Source organism: Pseudomyrmex gracilis, unplaced genomic scaffold (genome assembly GCF_002006095.1).
Source record: "Pseudomyrmex gracilis isolate BER0280 unplaced genomic scaffold, ASM200609v1 scaffold_338, whole genome shotgun sequence".
Lineage (NCBI taxonomy): Eukaryota > Metazoa > Arthropoda > Insecta > Hymenoptera > Formicidae > Pseudomyrmex > Pseudomyrmex gracilis.
Window position 1 is genome coordinate 37,287 of NW_018020922.1, and position 20,013 is coordinate 57,299.

The following is a 20,013-nucleotide window of genomic DNA, read 5'->3' on the forward strand; positions in this document are numbered from 1 at the left end:
ATTAGTGGCGATTGATGTTAGCGATATTTTAACGTTGAACAGTTTTACTGCTTGTTATTGGATTATATCTCGACACTAAAATAGAGTCGCACGTGTTTGCCTTTGATCATTAGAAATATTTAACGATAAATTTGTGTAAATTAAACTAAACGACACATTTTGTTTGTTTGTTTTTTTAAATTGCTGAATACTTCTTGCGATTTTAAAACACGTATAAAAACTATTGGTCGTAAAAATTATTTTTAATTTAATTCGTTCATTATTTTGCTTCTGTGTTAGTAATGTAAAAAATGCGTTTGGTAATAATTTCAAAATAATTAATTATATCTTATTATTATTATTATTATTATATAATATTATTAGACAAGTAACATCGCATTTTATAATTGATCCAAAAATTTTGTCGTGGCGAATAATTCACTGTTAAATTTATAGCACGTTATGTTTAAGCTTGTCATAATTGGTTTGTTCTTTTTCGCTAAATCGGTCACACTAATTCAGAGTTTATCTTTTTTTCCTTCCATTTATAGAATGAAAAAGATAAACTCTGAACTAACGCAACTAGTTTAGTGAAAAAAAGGACAAACCAAATGTATATAACATTGTGTGCTGAAATTATGTGACTTTAATTAGTCTTCTTTTCTATATGCGTTTTGATATAAGCGTTTACACTGTCTCTCCATCAATTATCACTCAAAAACTATGTCACGTAACGTAGTTTCATACAATCGCGAGTACGATCATAAATATTCAAACAATTTCGCGCTACCGGACGACGGAGGAAAAGAGCGTAGAAAGAAAATTGTGAGCGCTCTGATAGAAGTTGAAAATTAATATAGAAATTACGAAACAAGTTCCAATAATAGCCGCGCGTAAAAATTAACCAATATTTTTCTTTTCGTATGAAAACGGAGAAATACCGATTTATCGTCCCGTACACACTTAGCGCGTACAAATTAATAAATATTTTCCGTTTCCGGTGAAATCGAACTAATTCATACATACGCAAACTGTATGTACTCGTTGCAGCTAACGTAAACATCAAGATCCATATTGGTGCGCGTTTGTTTTTTCCATACGCGTGTTTGATATTTGGATCGGATCCAGAATCGTAACGTGCTTCCGACGATTCCGAGACTAACAATAAGTCGCGCTTCTGCTTCAGTCAGAACTCGAGTTTTTAAGCAGACTATATATAGAGATGTAACAGTTTATATATAACCAGTGACTGACAATCGTAGCCAGTAGCCAATGACTTCGCAAATTCCAAGTAGATATAAAATACAGCTTTAACAAAAAAATTCAGAATTATTTTCAATAAATAAAATATAGATTTTATTACATATATATATCAGTTCTTTTTCTCTTATTTAACTACAGAGAAAGAAACGATAGTAAAAATATGTAGAAAAAAGAACGCAGAAAGACTTTTTGTTTACATATATAATATTAAATATAAAAATAATAGCACTTTAATTTCTAAAAATAATTCAATGCTATTATTTTATATAGAACGTGTGATTTTAACTTTGACACAGTTATTATTAGCAGTATATATATAAATAGTTTCTAAATTTTTTTTAATAGTTTATAAAATTACTGCTATAATTAATGTCATAATGGTATACCATATCACACATTTAGTTTTGTACTATTATAATAGCGGGATCAGATAATAAGTTTGAAATAAGTTTGAAAGAGAAAACCGTTAGATGGTGATTATTTGTGATAAAGAATGTTTTGCAAAAAAAAAAATTAATTGCGATCTTTGCTTTTAAATTGCATAATTCATATGATTAAATTACACGAGACGTGCCCTGCGGCTATCTTTGAACTGTAAATGTTGCTCAGGCAGTATCACGGATAATTTCTCGCCAAATCGCTTTGTCGCATGAGATAATTATGTCGCGCGTGCCGGTCGCTGTTCACACGACCTTGTTCCTGATTTTCGTCTAGGGGCTTTCGATTACCTTCCACCGATTCCGCGTTAAAGCAAGCGAGAATGGTAACGTCTCGCCTCCGCGCTCTGTAACATATCGGCTGAGCTCTCTCTCTCTCTCTCTCTCTCTCTCGCTCTCTTACTCGCTTACCAATTCCTGCATTTGCATAACCCGAATCCGTATCGTTCGATCGTTCGACACAATTCACAGCCGTCGTATATGTATGCACGTACGCGCCGAAGATTACAGTTGAGATTCTGTACGGTCAACTTGCGTAATTTTCCGACCACCAAACTCCCTCCTCCGCATTTACTCTTCGTACCGAGGAGCTTGCGGAAGCGCAATCTCGAACGAAAATTCAGAACTTACAGACCGAATCTTTGTTAACAACAAACAATCGATTTCAATCGCTTTGATTTTCTCTGCAACGTTTTTTTTGTAAAATAATATAATAAAACATAGGTATATTATTTATTTATATTTTATCTGTTTATTGATAATCTTAAAATATTTTCATTTCTTCTTTCTTTTGCTACAATGAAGAAAATATTTTGATAATTTCTGTCTCTTTGTTTGATTTAATTAAAATTCTGAAAAATTAACACGATACAGTGTTCCACCTGATCGCGTTTCACCTAGTTGGATTGTGAGATTAACGATGGAAATTTGTAGTATACTCTCTATAACTAATGTAACAGGGTAGTGGTCATTTAGCAGGGCACAACGACCTAAGTGCACTTTGTTCGAAAGCTTCGTTACCGTGGATTAATCGACTGCATTGTACAATATAATTCCGGTCGGCACGAAAGTTTCCTTCACTTTTCAACGTTGTTCATTGCACGTTGTGGTTTTGTACTTTTAACTTTCATCTTCAGCTTGTAATAGTTTTTCACGTTTTTCTCTGCAATTTTTTATTTTATATATCTACAAACAACAAGATGTTTGTAGATACATGTTTTTTTTTCATCGTGTCTAAAGACATTTGCGATGAAAACGAAAAATTTTTAACATAAAATTCTATATTATTTTTTTTTATTTCAGAAACGTCAAAGATTCGTTTGCAAAATTGTTTTGATAAAACTGGAACGCGTTATATATTTTGCCGCCGAGGGTGGATTGTTTTTCATGTCGCTTGACGTTGTTCTTTCCCTATTTTTGTATTGTGTCCTCCGATATTGTTTGAAGCACAAATAATATAATGGTTTACATTTTACAATATTCGTCGAAAAAAGCGAGAGCCTAAAATAAGAGACAAGATTGCGAGAAAAGATGGTCTAACTATAAAATGTTATATCGAAACAGGTTACAAATTAGGATTTTGATTGTCGACGGAAAATTGGTTTTTTATAATATTTCAAAGAGCTACCGCTCATGTATTTTTTTTTTTTTTTTTTATCATTATTTTCCCGTGTCGTCGTTGTTTTTTTCTTTTTTCTACTTTTTCTCTTTTTCTATTTTTTTTTTACGTTTCCTCTTTCTTTGTCTCTCATTCTCTTCTTTTACATCGGTTTTTCCGTGGACTAGATAAAAGTTTCTCCCTGATAAGTTTCTATCATTTTTCCGCCTAGGGTAAATCATTTTTCGCTGCTTATTACGTTTATTATTATCAGTCGACAGTTGAGCTCTTATAAACTCCACAAACTTTCACAGCGGGAATTAGCGACTTAAAGAACGTGGAGGAACAAAGGAGGAATTTATTTCTTAGCCGGTTTATTTTACAGACAATTGTTCGTGGAGAAATCTGTTATTAAATTTTACACCAACTTGATGAACAGTAAATATGAAGATGAAATGGTGTTAAGTATTGAGAAATTGATATATCCATAAAACACACACATGTCATTAACTGATTTATTTTTGCTTGTTTTTTTTCTAATAATAAGTTCACTTGTTACTCCTTAGAGTCAATTTTCTCATGCTCGAATATCGTAGAGTAAGTGGCAATTTGAATAATCACAATCGAGAGTCCACTTCGCGATGATAATCTTTGCTTTGACGATGAAATTCCGTATATATATGTATATACGGCCCTGTTCGCAACCGAAGTCGACATCTTATAATTAGTCAAGAATATACATTAATCCGACAAAGAAGCCGCTTTCCACATTATCGCGATTTATATCGTCTGACAGAAGTGTGCGCGGCTATATTTTCTCACTTAATTTATTCCACGGGAATGAAGATAAAACTTTGGCGGCAGCGAGCCACCGATTTTCTTCGAGACTAATGACATTAATACCGCCGCCAGTTCTCTGCTTTATACGTTCTGTAATATCCGCTCGGCGATCTTTTACTCGGGAGATTCTCAGTGCCGGATTTTTCAAATTGTGTAGAAAATCGTGAACTTTTAGTATTTTAAACTTAAATTATGAGAATGTACATTGTAAAGTCACTAGTCCTCTGGATCAGTTTAAGGATAAAATCTCATATTTTTGTCTCAAATAATGGAAAATGTAACAACCAAATTTTTAATAGATACGTTTAATAGATATATTTAATCGTATAGAAAATATTTTTAATAATTCTAAGTAAATAGTTATAGTTTCAATATTTTTTAATTTTTAATTAAATAAAATGTTGCATTTGATCCACAATTAGATTCTTATATTAATTACAGATAGTAAAAGTACTTTAAGCTTATTGTATATCATATTGTAAATAAAAAATAATTATATTTAGTGTCGATAAACTAATTGTGGATCAAACTAAATTCTCAGTCCTGTGTGACAATATATTTGTTTATTTATTACGTATATGCGCGCGCGTAATTTGTTATTATCAATTATTTTACTTTAACAAAATCTTTCAATTAATGATATATCTTGAAATAATCTTCTTGACGTACGTATACACTTTATGTGCATCAAGCAACACGTTTGCTAAATTCATGGGCGAGGATCCTCCTTTCTCAGGGATCCTCTTGCGGCAATCCCTTCTTGCACACCGCATATAGAGAGACAGTGAGTAAGAAGGAGGACCGGAGAGAGGGCTCGCGTGCATTTGCATGAAGCTGCCATAAGCGATCCTCCGTCGCTCTTTATATAAGCACTAAATTCGGTATTACGGTCGCTTACGCTCCTAAGGATGGGACATGTATAAAAGCTTTCGTTCCGGCAAAAAAGCACGATACGAGAGGAGAAACTCGCGTAGATGTTGCAAAGTCGTACGTGACCTTGGAGAATTAATGGCATAGCGTATCGTCGAGAATTATTTTCGGCCGTTCAATATCCAATATCGCGAGAGAAGAAATATACGAATGCACTGTAGTTACCTTCGATCTATCGACTGTTTATAAAAAGTCAAGTTTGCCGTTGCAATTTCTCGCGAACGCAGTTAGAATCTACGGTTGTGCTACTTCGTGTAATATTACGAGAATTTTTACAACAAACGAAAAAAAAGAGATGACAAAATTTACTTAAAACTTCAAAATTTATGAAAATTCATTCGTATTGCCATTATCACATTTGTACAATTTTAATTGATCAGGTGGTAATTAAGTAAGATATAATAAAGATACAATAAGGATCTTCTCATTAGCGTATAATATTAATTAGCTATAGGTATATAACGAGAAGTAATTTGATCATCGAAACAAAAATGTCGAAGAAATGAGTGGAAAATTATTATTGAACTTCGACGATAATAATAATAAAATTTTAACGAACAAATTAGAATCGATCTCTGCGAAAGTTTCTTTTTCTCTCTCTTTCTTAAGATATTTTAAGATAATTAAATTTCTGCTATATAGAAGTGGATGCTCTTTAATTGAGTCTTAACAAGAGAGCAATTTAACTATATTGATTTTCAATGGCAAGTTTTGTCTAAGAGTTATATTACATTTTCTAATTAATGGTGTAACGAGCAAATAAACTTCGATGTAGCAACAAACAATACAAACGTGCGGAATCAATAAGTGTAGAACGTTCTTTTTGGATACTCGTTTTTTTCCACTAAATATCGATCGAATGAGAAATTCGAAAGAGAAATGGAAATATCCAATTCAACTTTGACCTTATCTAGCAGAAAATTTTTCATCAGCAACTTTTCCAATCTTCCATCAGTATTTCTGTTCTTTAATTGGTCGCGAGGTTTTTTGACGAACTCAGCTAACGTTGAAGTGCCACTTTTCTAGCAATTGTTTCTTCAAATTTATTAACACTTAACTTTTATATATCTAATGATGATTAAGAAAAACCAGTGCTGAATAAATTTAAAAGCAAAAATTAAATTCATAAAGAATAAAAACAAACTGCGTACCTATTTTTGTGTAACATTATGCCAGATATAATATCTTACTTCAGTATTGCGTAAAAAAAATCTTATCTAGATAGGAAGTTTATAATTACTTCCAAAGCAAAGTTACATAAACAAACTGATGAAAAGGTCAAAGCTTTTAAAAACAAAAGTGTTAAAAGGAAAAACTAAGTTTGTCTCTTTCTCTCTCTCTCTCTCTCTCTCTGTTTCTTAAACGACAGAAAAAATTTGTAAGACGTTTTAATGGTATTCTTGAAAAGCCTGTGTTCTGATTAAATCGTCTTTCACAAACCAGCCAGGTATTATTATAAAAGTTGTAACAACTTTATTACGCGACAGTCCGTGGCAGCGCAGGGAATTGGGAAGAAAGAATTTTTAATTTTGTAATCGCACAAAAACACGACGACTTTTGAATTCAATAATTGAACAAATATTCAGTAGTTTTCTTTTGTAGATGCACATTGCTTTCTCTCTATTTCTATAAAATCGAGTTTAAACTTTGGTCATTTAGGGGGCTTCTCACATTAGTCATCTTCAAGATAAGATTTCACATTTTTTGTTTGTATTTTAATAGTTTTGCGTCTTCGAGAAATATGAAGTGGTGATCAAGAAGAGAGGTTTAATTTCGAAATTTCTCGAGCTGAAAAAAATTTTGAATAGAATAAATTTATATCTCAGATGAAGTAATTTAGTTGATTTGCTTGCAAACAAGAATATGATGTGTGATAAGCGCCATATAGCGAGAGAGGGAAAAGAAAGGTCGTCTCGAGCGACGAAAACTAACGCTCGATCCAAATTGCACAATCCCTCTATTTTGGTTTTCTTATAGCCAGATCTTGGCTTTGTTCCCGTATCGGGAATGTTATTTAATCGGCGGCGAAACGGATGCCTCGTGTGCCTCTCTGCAACATATTTGTTCTTAATAATAACATTATTATACCTCAATATTAATAGCATAAGAGCGAAAACTATATTTACTAAACGAAAACTCAATTGCGAAAATTTGAATACAAGCGACGACCGTGTCCACCAATGTCTATATACGCGCGAAATTTTATTCGTGTGACGTCAGAGATCAAAAACATTTCTATTTATTTTATTGGCATCTAATTCGCGATAAATTGTAAATTATAATCGCCATTTCGTTATCCGCGAATTTGGAAACATTCGGATCGTTTTTGTGCGACTATCGCGACAACGATGCCAAGAGACTCGATATAATACCATCTCACTCGACTTTACATATTCGAATCATGATATTAATTTTCTACACTAGACACTATTTGCTCAAGTAAAATCCGGACATTAATAAAGATAGTTCCTGTAGTAGTTGTTCAAGTGAATTAACGCCACTTCAAGAAGTGACGTTATTTTGCGCGACGGTGTTTATGTCAGATTTGGTAGTTTTTCTAAAACTTTTTTATTTACATAATTTAATGGTTTAATTGTTAATATTGGCGTTTTATTTACTTGCAAATCACGCGTTCGATTGACTTTACGGGGTTTCTTCTTCTGTTGTCGTGGAGATATAGTACAATTTAATGTGTTTGTACTATACAAGATTAATTGGCTTCGCCTCGGACTTGGGACTTGATGCACTCGTTCAACTGACAATGCCTGAATGTTCTCGCGTTTATCGACATAATCGCGCGGCATTGTAATTGATAGAACTTCAGTCCGAATGGCTTGATGCAACACTCGCATCGTTTGCTTCGAGTTATAACGATCACGGCAATGAGAGATTGCTCTTTCTATTTAAAAGTTTATTTGCATAGTAGTAGAATTATATGTATATAGACAATATAAACTCATTGTGTATAAAAAAATACAATATTGGTACAAAAATGACACTAACGCGGTTCAAACCTGAAAAATCATCTTCGAGTGTTAAAAAATACAACAATTTGTTGTTTTTTAAATAATTTACACAAAGCTCAATGATCATTAACATTTAGTTCTTTCACCATATATAATCATTAAACTGTAACTTTCTTAAATTTTTAACCAAATTTGTACGAAATGTTTAACCGAATTTTTAACCGAATTTGCCGAAGAAAAATGATGTTTCAGAAATACGAGTGTTTTCAGGGAACACGTTTTGTTCCATACTTAGTATGAAAGTCTGCACTCATGATTAATAGCACACAGCAGTTTTAGCAACTTAGAATAAAACTGATACGTTTCTAGATCATGAACTGATATGTACAAGTACGTTTGAAATAATTGATAAGCAATAACATAGTTTAATTTCAACGACTTTCAAATTGTTACCCTGTACACACACACACATACACTTCTCTCTTTTTTTCTCTTCTCTACACTTGTACAATATTTACAGCAATAATTAATAATAGTTTAGGTGTTTACACATTGAAGAAGAAATATATTATGTACTTACTCTTATGGATCATTAATTCTTAGAAGACGCGGACGTAACTGAGCTTGTGCACGAGCGCGGATATAAATGGTAAAAATACGCCAACGAGAAGTGTCTTGGCGGGATATAGTCTTACGTGAACGAAATATCGATTCTTTTTCAGTCCGCCGACGTTCAAAACAGCGACGCCGACATCGCGCACGCAATTGAAGCTGCAGTTGATGCGAGAGCAGCTGCAGGAGCAAGAAAGGCGACAGGCGGAATTCCGGCAGAGCTTGCAGCAGCAGAGACCAGCTGCCGCATCACCCAAACCAGTGCCTCCTACGCCGCTGCCCACCATTGGCGTAGATGTTCCACCACAAGTATTGCAAGTATGTGCTACCACTGTACATCGCTCGATCTGTGTGATCGACGCTAAATTGCCAAAATCAAATCACACAATGCAATGAAATCACTTATATAACGCAATATATGTATAATATCGTTTGTAGTTAACAGAGCATTTATTTGCTTCTTTTTTTTGCAATTATAATATAACATAATATAATTTCATAGTTGTATAAATTTTTTATATTTCGGAGATGGTATTTATATACAATATTTTTTAAACTCAAGCTTATTTCGGTAGTTGTCATTTCGCGTTTTCTTTTCTATAATTTATATCCAATTCGTGTAGAAAAAAAAAAGTTTTGTATCAAAACTAGAACGCGTTGAAGTTGGAGTAGATATCGAAGTGTCAAAGTACCACTACTAGTCTAACGCAACAGTTTCCTCAGATAGAACCGTACTTTCGAAATAGCGGAGGGTCAAGCAATCTGGTTACTATCGTTTGCGTTTCCATTGTTTAAAGCTCCGTCTATATAGATATACATACATATCGCGCGGGTACAGTTAAGATAACGATACTTTATAGCACCCGGCAGTTTGCCGTATTGCGGTAAGGCGAGTCGAATACTGTAACGTCGTTATTAGGTCTATTCGGTTTGCCGTGTCTACACGTTAAAGCTTGTAGAATGATGTTAAGTCACGAAACATCAAATAAGAAGCGAGAACTGTTCACTTTAACGTAACTGTTGCAAAAGAACTGCGAGTAAGAAACTAATAAAGAAAATTGATAAAAAAAAAAAAAACGTATACGTCGCTGTTTTAGGTACGCACTCTTTTGGAAAATCCTACACGTTACCATGTGGTGCAGAAGCAGAAAAACCAAGTGCGTCAGTACCTGCACGAGTCGTTTCGCGGAGGCGAGGGCGGCGCCGGCAATGCGGTTGTCGGCGGTAGCACCAGCAGCGAGGGTGGCAGCAGGACGCCGGTCGACGCCGGGCCACCGCCCGTTCCGATGGTGGTGCAAAGTGCACCACCCGGCCCACAGCTGCATCACACCAAGTCGCAGCATCCTCATCTTGCTTCGTACCCACATGGCCCCGCGCTGCTGCCGCACCATCCCGGTAATCCCACGGCGCTCTCGGCGAGTCCGGATCCCGCCACCACTGGCACCATGTCTCCGGGTTTGTCCAGTGTCGCCACTAGCAACTCCGAGGTAAGTGTGTACAATGAACATGGACAATGTGACACAGTGTTTCTCAATTCGTTGTCGCATATTTTGTTATGCGACAAAATATGCGACATATGAACAACAATATTATTCACATCTGTGTTTCAAGTTACAAAGTTTAATATATATAATATAATGAGATTTAGTAAAAACAGTTCTTAACATAAATTTTAAATATTGAAATTCTAGAAATAACGATAAGGAGTAACGTTTTTATCTTACGTTAATTTAAATACACAAGCGGTGGGTTTTACGCAAATTCGCGAATTTAAAACGAGAAAATTAGTTTTCCGAATCGTTTTTATTTATTTTCTAATTTTTTATTTCGCTCGTTCAATTCAATCTAAATAAACACGACGTTTTTGATCAACGCTAACTAATCTTATGTAATCTACTGAGAGAAAGGGGGGTTATACCATAACGCAGTTTTGCTCTCTCTCTCTCTCTCTTTTTCGTTTAATAATTAATCATTCTCCACCTTCATCGATTTTTCTTGCGTATCTCGTGAAATGTACGCGATTCAAATAATTTCTCGCGGCGAGGTTTTAACGTATTTGCGACAGTCTCAACAGATTTAATACGTGATGATTTTGTCTCGTTACTTGTGCGAGGCACATATTCTTTTATTTTCTTAGCAGTCGTCTTAAAAGAATTCACAAACGCGAAAGATCGCACGTGCATTTAGCACGACAGCAGGAGCACGTTTCATGACGCTGTAACGTTAAAGTAGAATTCGCGGCACGCACCCAGTGCTAATTGTCACCTAGGTCTGCAAATCGATCTGATTTGCGTCGCAAAGCAGATCCGCAAACGACCAAAAGGTGGAAACTTGAGAAGTAGGTCTCCGCAACGTATATTTTTGTAACACATTTTTAACACTTCGATTAGGAACTTACGGAGACATTATGGTGCGTACAACGTATTATTTTTATATGAAATTGAAAAAAAAAAGAAAACGTCTGAAACATTGAAAGCATCAACGTTTATGATACAATAAAAACGAGAATGTTTGTGAAATTCTTATAAGCACATTTAAACAGAAAATTCTATTTAAGTTCTATTTAAAAAAATATCTATATTTTTAATACACATTTTTAAGTTTTTTGTTTATGCTGACTCGCATCATAACGCGAAAAAAATGTATATTATCGCATTCTTTTTTCAAACTTGTTGTACGTTGTAAACTAAAAGCAATAGACACGCACGAGCTGTCGTTGCACGCGTAATACTCGGTATACATATCGCATACGAGAAGCGAGCTAGTGGCTCGTTAACTCGTCAGCTTTACGATCCTAGAGCTCTTAATAAGGCAAAATTGATTTTGGTGACGATGCATGTACATATACAAACACACACACACACACAAACACACACACACACGCATACACGCGCGCACGCTCGCGCACGAACACACACACACCACACGTGAGCAATATCAAGCAACCGCTTTTAAATTGATTCTTTGATCCGTCATGCCTCGACCGCGGGAAAACTCGCGCGTACCGGATATAAACGTGCAAACGTTTCTCAATTTATTACTTTGAACACGAGCTTGTTTTATTCGCGATTTTTCTCTCGCGTTAATTAAACCGTTTCACGCGGGAACTTCTCAGAAATTAAACGAGTTTAGGCTATTTGTAGAATGCGGAAAAAAAAATTCACTCTTTGATGTACGGACGCGTGAACAAGTTATTTTGGCGTGGATATTTTAGAATTTAAGTAAAAAATATAATTTCTTTTCTTATAAACATAAAGGTGCAAGTTTCTTGCAGCTAATTTTTGCACTTGTTGTTTGAGACCGACGTGTGCTCATCAATCTTATTTTGTTTGAAGTCGTGCGAATTGACTAATTAAAATTCGTGAACTTTATTTTAGTTACATTGAAATAAAAACCTGAATCAGAGATCGAAACGTGTATGTAGCAAATTTTGAATCAAAAATGCATCACGCACATTCTGTGTTTGACTCGTATATTGACTTTTGCTGTGTATACATTATTTGGAATAGTTTTGAAACTATTAATCACTGATATTCTGAAAAAGTTCTATACTTATGAAACCTTTAATAATGAGTTATGTATTATAATAGAGTTAGTAATATCTTGCAAATGTCAGATTGTATTTTAGTTTGATTGATAGTTAGTTTTTATGATTTGATTGATAGTTAGTTTTTATATATACAAGGTGTCTCAGAATTGGTGTAACATCTCTCGTAGACAGGTAGAAGAAGAAAAACTCACAAGTCAGTCAACTCACTTGTCAGTCGATAAGTCCTATACCATTTTGCTGGATTCGCAATAGTTACTGAAATCTTAATTAACAAAGATCCGCGAATAAGCGTGCATCGGGCTGTCTTACGCGCGTAGGACAGCCCGGCGCGCTTCGCACAATTACATTTTAATATGTATATGTTATAGAGTATATGTTGTTGTATTATCTCCTCCCATATGCTACGGGTAACACCGTAAGCACGCGAAACGCACTGGGCTGTCTCAAGCGCGTAAGACAGCTCGATGCATGCTTATTCGCTGATCTTTGTTAATTAAGATCTTAATAATAACTATTGCGGTAATTATTGCGAATCTAGCAAAATGGTATAAAACTTTTTGACTCAGTTTTACTCCTTCTATTTGTTCACGAGAGATGTTACACCAATTCTTAACTCTGTATATATGAAGACCACACAGGAGAAGAACTTGATAAGTCAATTTTTTTCGATTTTCTGTTTTTGATGTTACTTAGTAGTTAAAATGGAGTATTTTAATTATCCCAAAGAGCGAGAAAGGCAAATTCTTGATAGAAATTCCGAAATATATATATATATAAACATTTTTATAAAACATGTAACACAGAAATACACATATACCTTTCGAACTTTAAAATCTCACTCCTCTAAAATTACTGAAATTGTGACTTATCAAGTTTTTTCCCTGTAGTCTTCATATTGAAATCAATCATCTTTTAATTAACAATCAAAGAAAGTACTTGAGAAAAAAATGAATATTGAAAAAGAAATTGACAATCTTTTAAAGTGGCAATTTTGAATGTTTTACCGCGTGTGTAAAGTGTGGTAATTATTGTATATACATAATTACTGGAAATAATATATTATATATAGTTGATGGAATTCCGCGCCTAAGCGTTACATCGTTCAAATAATATATAGATACTTGCTAATTACTAATTAATGTTGTATCTTTTTCTCGGGTTCTTTCACTCTCGAGAGATTTTTTCGTACATACAAACGGTAAACCGTAGAGATGATTTTATTCAGCCGCGAAAGTCTGGAGAAAAATAGCAGCGAGCTAATATTTGAACCTCTCGAAACGGCTGCGATCCCGTTGCCAGCTGGCCCGGCGGCTCTCCATTTTGAATAATGGATCAGACGCGCGTTTCGCGGGACAAAGTAGATATTCGCGGCATTCGCCGACGGGGGACAAAGTGCTTTTAGTCAGATACCCGCCTGTGGCAATTTGCACTATGCATTCGTCGGCGTATATTCCTCGATTATAGATCTTCAGCGCCACCAATACGTACCATATATGAGGTATCCAATACTTCTGGAACTCTCTACAAGATGGGACAAAATATTCAGGACCGGTAAGCGCATTATTATTATTTTCAGGCGCGAAAGAGCCTTCACTTTTTTACGGAACTTGACTGTAAATGTTTTCGACACAAAATCTATTGATCTCCGCACGTGTGTGTTTTTATATCTCAGGTTAAAATTTTCTTTTACTCCATTAGATTCATATTCTTTGTTTTGTTTGTTTATAAAGAAAAAAGAAATATGGGATATTTTACGGTATGACTCACCTAAAGTTCAGGAATGATATTGCACAATGATAGACTATTACATAAGAAACATGTATGTCAAGTTTGGATTGCGGCATATTGAATATACTGGAGATATGAAGAGCGAAATCATGTTTAAAAAAAGAGTTTTTCACGATTATCTCCGAAATTATTCACATTATAGAAAACGTTTTCAAACAAAAAATGTAGGAAATTAAATTTTTCACAAAAAAAGGTTATAATCTTCAATCATATAACTTCAACCGTTTTTATGATAGAACGCTGAGAGCAAATACTAAGAGTTTTTCACGATCATCTCCGCAATTAATCACATTATGAAAAAAGTTTTCAAACAAAAAATATAGGAAATTAAATTTTCTACGAAAAAGGTTATAACCTTCATTCACGTAACTTCAACTGTTTTTATAGTAAAACGCTGAGAACAAAGTAAAGTTATACATTAGCTACTCTGTTTTCTTTGATCTTTGTAGAACTTAGTATTTTTACGCATATAAATGAGCAATTTCGCGAATGGCGTTAGCATCCACAGATGACACTAGTATCCACAGACAGCGCTAATATCTACAGATGGCGCTAGTATCCACAGATGGCGGTAATGTGCACATAAATCCCTAAAAGGGGTTTCGGTGGGTATATCCCGCCAGGGTGAGCTCTGGCCGGAGGAGTCCCACAGTACCCCATCCCACCTCGATGGGGTGGGGTGTGCGTAATGCATTTCCCTTGGGTTAAAAAAAAAAAAAAAGGTTAACACCATGAGGGTTTTAGTGGGTGCAAGTCCCACATACTTTTGACCTTTTTCCAGGAGTCGGGGAATGCGTAGGCATTTCCTCCACGTAAAAAAAAAAAAAAATAGTGTAAAAAAACAAAGTATTTTTATGTTTGTGTTGTAAGTGTGTAGGCAGGGGAAGGCTGCGCCCCCCCCCCACAAGGGGAGGGGCTTCGCCCTTTCCCTTGCGCTCCCCGGATAATCGTGAAAAATACGTAAAGATACGAAGTTCCACAAAAATTAAAGAAGACAGAGTAGCTAATGTGCAACTTTACCTCGTTCTCAGCGTTCTACCATGAAAACGGTTAAAGTTACGTGAATGAAGGTTATAACCTTTTTTGTGGAAAATTTAATTTCCTACATTTTTTGTTTGAAAACGTTTTCTATAATGTAAATACTTTCGGTGATAATCGTAAAAAACTCTTTTTTTAAACATAATTTTGCTCCTCATATCTCCAGTATATTCAATATACCGCAATCCAAACTTGACATACATGTTTCTTATGTAATTCAGGTGGAGTGTCACTCCTGAACTTTGGGTGGGTCATACCGTAATACAGCCGAAATATGCATCGTAAAACACGCTGAGAACTGGATATAATATTTTTTAAGATCAAATGCGGTTGCTTTTACTTTCGAACGATTACGTCACGAAAAACAGATAGCAGCGATTTCATCTGCTTTGATATGCGACTCGCATTTGTGAACATGAAGAAACATTGTGATCTTTCTTGAACAGTCGTAAAACCAACTATAAAAGAGACGACGCATTTAGTATCCCTCGACTCGCGCGTATTTACAATTTTAATGTTTTTTGTTCAAAATTATACTCGCAAACGCGGCCTCTTAATCTTAGTTCGAATTGAATTTCTGTCTTGAGATTTTAACGTGTGAGGAACGACATTTCGATGTTTTCGTTGCCTATTGCTTGTAACTGTTTTAGGTCGAGCGCATGTCGATAACAAGTTGATAACATGTGCTGACAAGAGTGAAACAAAGTGAAATACACAGATAGTATTTCACTTTTTTCGTGACGTGACGACAACGATAGGACTTGTTGCATAATCATTTAAATTCTCTTTTCTTCGTACGGTCGATGTACCAAATGATGATTCTATCATCATCATGACAACTATAAAAATGATGATTCTATCATCATCATGATGATCATCGACCGTACATGATTAATAATTTTGCGAAATAATGTATTAATAATTGATTAAATAATTAACAAATAACAAACAAATAATATTTTACAAATAATCTTTTAAATGCAAATTTTCTGGGATAAGTATTTACGTATTTCTTAATTACATATTTCTTAATTACGTATTTCTTAATTACATACATATTTACGCAAGCATTAGCAGTTTCTTGAAAAAAAAATTTTTTTGTTGATCAAGGTTTTTAATGTTTACACTTATCTCTATGTGTTTTAGAATTACAAAGTTTTGACGGGTGAATACACCCCCTATATCTCGGCATGTGTTAAGTTGGCACCCCAACATTAAATTTTTGTAGTTCTGATTAGAGTCTCGCTTTATTTTGAAGAGATTAAAAAATTCACCCACGGAACTTTGAAAATTTCCTTATATCAGAATTTTTTTTGAAAGTTCCGGATAGTTCTGATTAGCGTTCTGGCTAGTTCTCGACGAGTTCTAACGAAAAGTCTTATGAGTCAAAGCGATCAAATAACTAGATAAAAAGATATGTGTAATAATTGTCTGGTTTGAAAAGATGTTTTAAAGTATGTAACTTGTTTAGTTAGGTATCTAAAATTTTTTTAATCGTCGAGAACTCTTTAAAATATATAAAATTTTAATAAAATTAGCTCAGAATATTATATCTAAAAATTAATTTTTCAAAATTTTTTAAGATTTTTTGGGATAATCAAAAAATTGTTTTATGTATCAAGAACTCTAGATAATCGCAAAACGAAACTATTTAATTGCTCAGAACTATGCCATCACAATTTTCGATTAGAAGTTGGCTCCCCATTTTTTAATTTTAATTTTGAGGCAGTAAATCACCAGAACTCTTTATATAAACTATCGAGAATTCTTAGTCTCTTCAAAATAAAACGGGAACTCTAATCAGAACTACAAAAATTTAATGTTGAGGTGCCAACTTAACACACGCCATATCTCGGCATAATTTTCATTCGGCCTGACATTCGCGATGTATGCAGATTTAAGCTCTTAATACATAGCGGTTTGAATGGATTAGGATCTTAATATGAGTCTGGCATTTGTGTACCTGTTGCAATGCAGAAATTTCATTTCTATGCGCTTGTGCATTTAACAGTTTTGCCTGATATAACAAGATTTATTAATAATATAAAGAAATAGTGATTTTATAAATATAGATAGGCTTATTGTTACATTTTATTTCTTTTTTCTTATTTCTTAAGATTTTATTTCTTTTTTCTTATTTCTTAAGATTTTACTTTTGAGAAGACAAAGATCACACAAGCATTGAACACACATTAGAAAGTAAGAAAGTAATTAATTATAATAATTGAATTGACATAAAGAAATCATCTGTTACCAGAATGTATACGTAATAAAAAATAAAATTTTTTTCAGAATGGAAAAAGCAACGTTTAAATTTTAGATAATAAATCAAGTATTAAGTTTTATAAATGGAGAATGTGGGGGTGCGGCATATGTTCAATAAAACAAAATATATCAAATAATACGGTCGGTTTGTCTGGTCGTCGCGAAACAGCGCAAAGCCATTATCAATTTATAGATAAAATATAAATATACAGTGGCCGGTACGGAATCGATCGATATAAATCTTTCATCGCGATCGAAATACTCCAGTAGCATCGATCGCGCACAGAGCTCACGACAAGAACGCAGTTCCGAGCGAGAGAATCGTAAATTAGCGTCAGCGCGCGGACATTTAGGCTCCTCGTTACGTAATGGATATTCCTTCTCGTCGTTTCTCTCCATTTGACATTCCATCTAAATATTCTTTACGGCCGCGTGCTTGTCTTCCGCAGTATTTCACTTCGTTTCGTTGCTTCGCAGTAGTAGCTTTTTAGTTTAGACGCGAGGTCGATAGATCGCGCTTATTCGAGATATGAGATCTGCTTCTGTAATCAAACCGAGTGTTTCGTATACTCGTATACTCGTAACGAATACGTAATGTCAAGTGAAAAAAAGAATCTGGATTATATACCTGAAGTTTGTGATTTTATCGCAATGATGTCACTGATTTATCGACTTGGTTAATGAAAACTGAAAACCGAAAAGAAAGTGTTTTCTCAATTTAACTTTTTATAAAAAAATTAAGATAAAATAAGCTCCAAGAATTTTCCAAATAAAAGTAAAAAATAAAACACTAGTGTCATTTTAACACACTAACAACTGTTTTTTTTTTGCTCTGTGCATTTTGTTTTACTTTCAACGTAGACAATTTTTCGTTTTGTAAACATATTTTACTCCAGATAAAAATAGAGAAAAAATTACTAGACACAAAAGACTATACGTATGTATGAAATAGTCGGAATATTTGGTACACACAAGTAAAAAATACGTGTGTGCATTCTTCACACATCTATACATTTCTGTTTATATCGTGCTTTATCCGTCTAGTAAAAAAAGCATCGCGATAAAATGTGAGCACGATAAAAACGGTCTCTGCTTTCGAGATCGTATATAAGATCACAGTAGTACAGATAGCTGTCGTCAAACTTCTTTAGACAGAAGTGTCTACACACACGTTACCATACATACGCGCGATATGAGACACGAAGAACGAACGAACAAGTGCTATTTGTCTGTATAATCTTCCTCTTCACACCGATAATCATTATTTGCATTTTGCTACTACTCTTATCAAATGTCGAGTTTCAGAGAGTGTACGGAATGTATATTGTAGAGGTTTTTAAGCCTTTTCTAACTAAATTATCTCCGCTTTATTATCTTCTTAACCCACTTTGTTTTCGCAAATTATTTTGATAACTTATATATGACGTTGTTGTCAACAATAATAACGAACTAAATGAAAATTTTCAAGATGTTTTGTATAATCAACGGAAGAAGATTTAAGTTCAACAAAATGACATTTACACGTTTTATGCGGTAATAATTTTTATTAAAAGTTATTGGCATCAATTTAGACACAGTCGAAAAAGCGAGAAGTGTTAAATTCACATTTTTTGACCTTCGCTTGAAAATTAATGATTTTACGCAGTGTTGCCTTGAATATAAATTGCACAAACGTACACGCGTCGCGTATAATTGTCCGTTATATAAGTACGATCGTAAAAATGTTATCAGTATTTATTAACGTAGCATTATCTTTACACTTTCTTCCAAATTATCGTTAATTCAATTCTTTTGAAAGAAGACAAAGAAATGGGGATATTTATGTTTTTTTATGCTGTAAAACAAACGTGTATGTTAATTTCCGTTACTTACTCAATGATATTGACCTTTCGTCTTGTTTTCAATTTTTTGATTTGAAAAGAATCATATTCCAAACGTTTTAATAGAAAAAAGAAATAATGAAAATATATTTATAAGCATTAACGTTACAATTACTAAATAATAAAATTATTAAAATGTATATTTTTTATACTGTACCAGACATGTAAGAAACGTTTAAAACCTCTTCAAAAAATTGTTATTTTCTTGAAACCACAACATTCAATAATTAATTCAAATTTCTACAAGCATTTTCTGTCACTACCGCTGTTATTAAAAATCGTTTTTTTCAAACTATGTATAAATGTCTATCAATATGAAACAAAGTAATTAGCGACAACAACATGGAATATACATTTGAATCGCGCGCGTTAGATTTTGAATATAATGTTTTTTTGTTGCTCGTCGAAACGAACAATTGGGATTGAAAGAAGACTGACAGCAACCTGTTGCAAAGACTGTTGATAGTGAAGTGAGCGGTTTAGCGCATCGCGCGCGGACCGAGCGCTGCCGAGCGGTGACGAGCGCGACCGAGCGGATTTGACACGAGCGCGAACAGAGCATGCTGGCAGGCGGACGCGCTCTTTCAGAATACGAGTTCGTCGCCGCGTCGCGAGGTGTGTTGTTTGTTGCTCCTGGCGGGCGTGCAATCGTGGCAGCGGGCCTATTGTCCCCGAGGTGTGCTTTCGCGCGATTGTTGACCAGTCGACCATTTAACTCGGTCTGCGATTGTCGTGACTCACGAGCGGCCTTCGAACGCGCTCTCGCGAGCGCGCTCTTTCCTCATATTTTGCGCGCTGCCAGCGCGCGGGGAGGCCCCGCGTTATCGATCGATCGATAGTAGCTCCTACAAGGCGCGCGTTACTTCGC

General features: G+C 34.5%; 1 protein-coding gene and 1 long non-coding RNA gene across 2 annotated transcripts in view; one reads left to right on the forward strand and one right to left on the reverse strand.

Moving 5' to 3' along the window:
- Positions 1-20,013, forward strand: part of LOC109860161 (microphthalmia-associated transcription factor) — a 58,359-nt gene that overhangs the window by 1,676 nt on the left and 36,670 nt on the right. Inside the window, exons 2-3 of the mRNA XM_020439061.1 lie at positions 8,735-8,942; positions 9,722-10,111. Of these exons, the coding sequence (XP_020294650.1) occupies positions 8,735-8,942; positions 9,722-10,111 (598 nt within the window). The remainder of the gene's footprint in view (positions 1-8,734; positions 8,943-9,721; positions 10,112-20,013) is intronic.
- Positions 16,550-19,632, reverse strand: LOC109860164. Its single transcript, XR_002250788.1, has 3 exons — positions 19,303-19,632; positions 17,894-17,952; positions 16,550-17,807 (listed from the first exon to the last, which is right to left on the reverse strand). It is a non-coding gene; the product is annotated as an uncharacterized LOC109860164 (long non-coding RNA).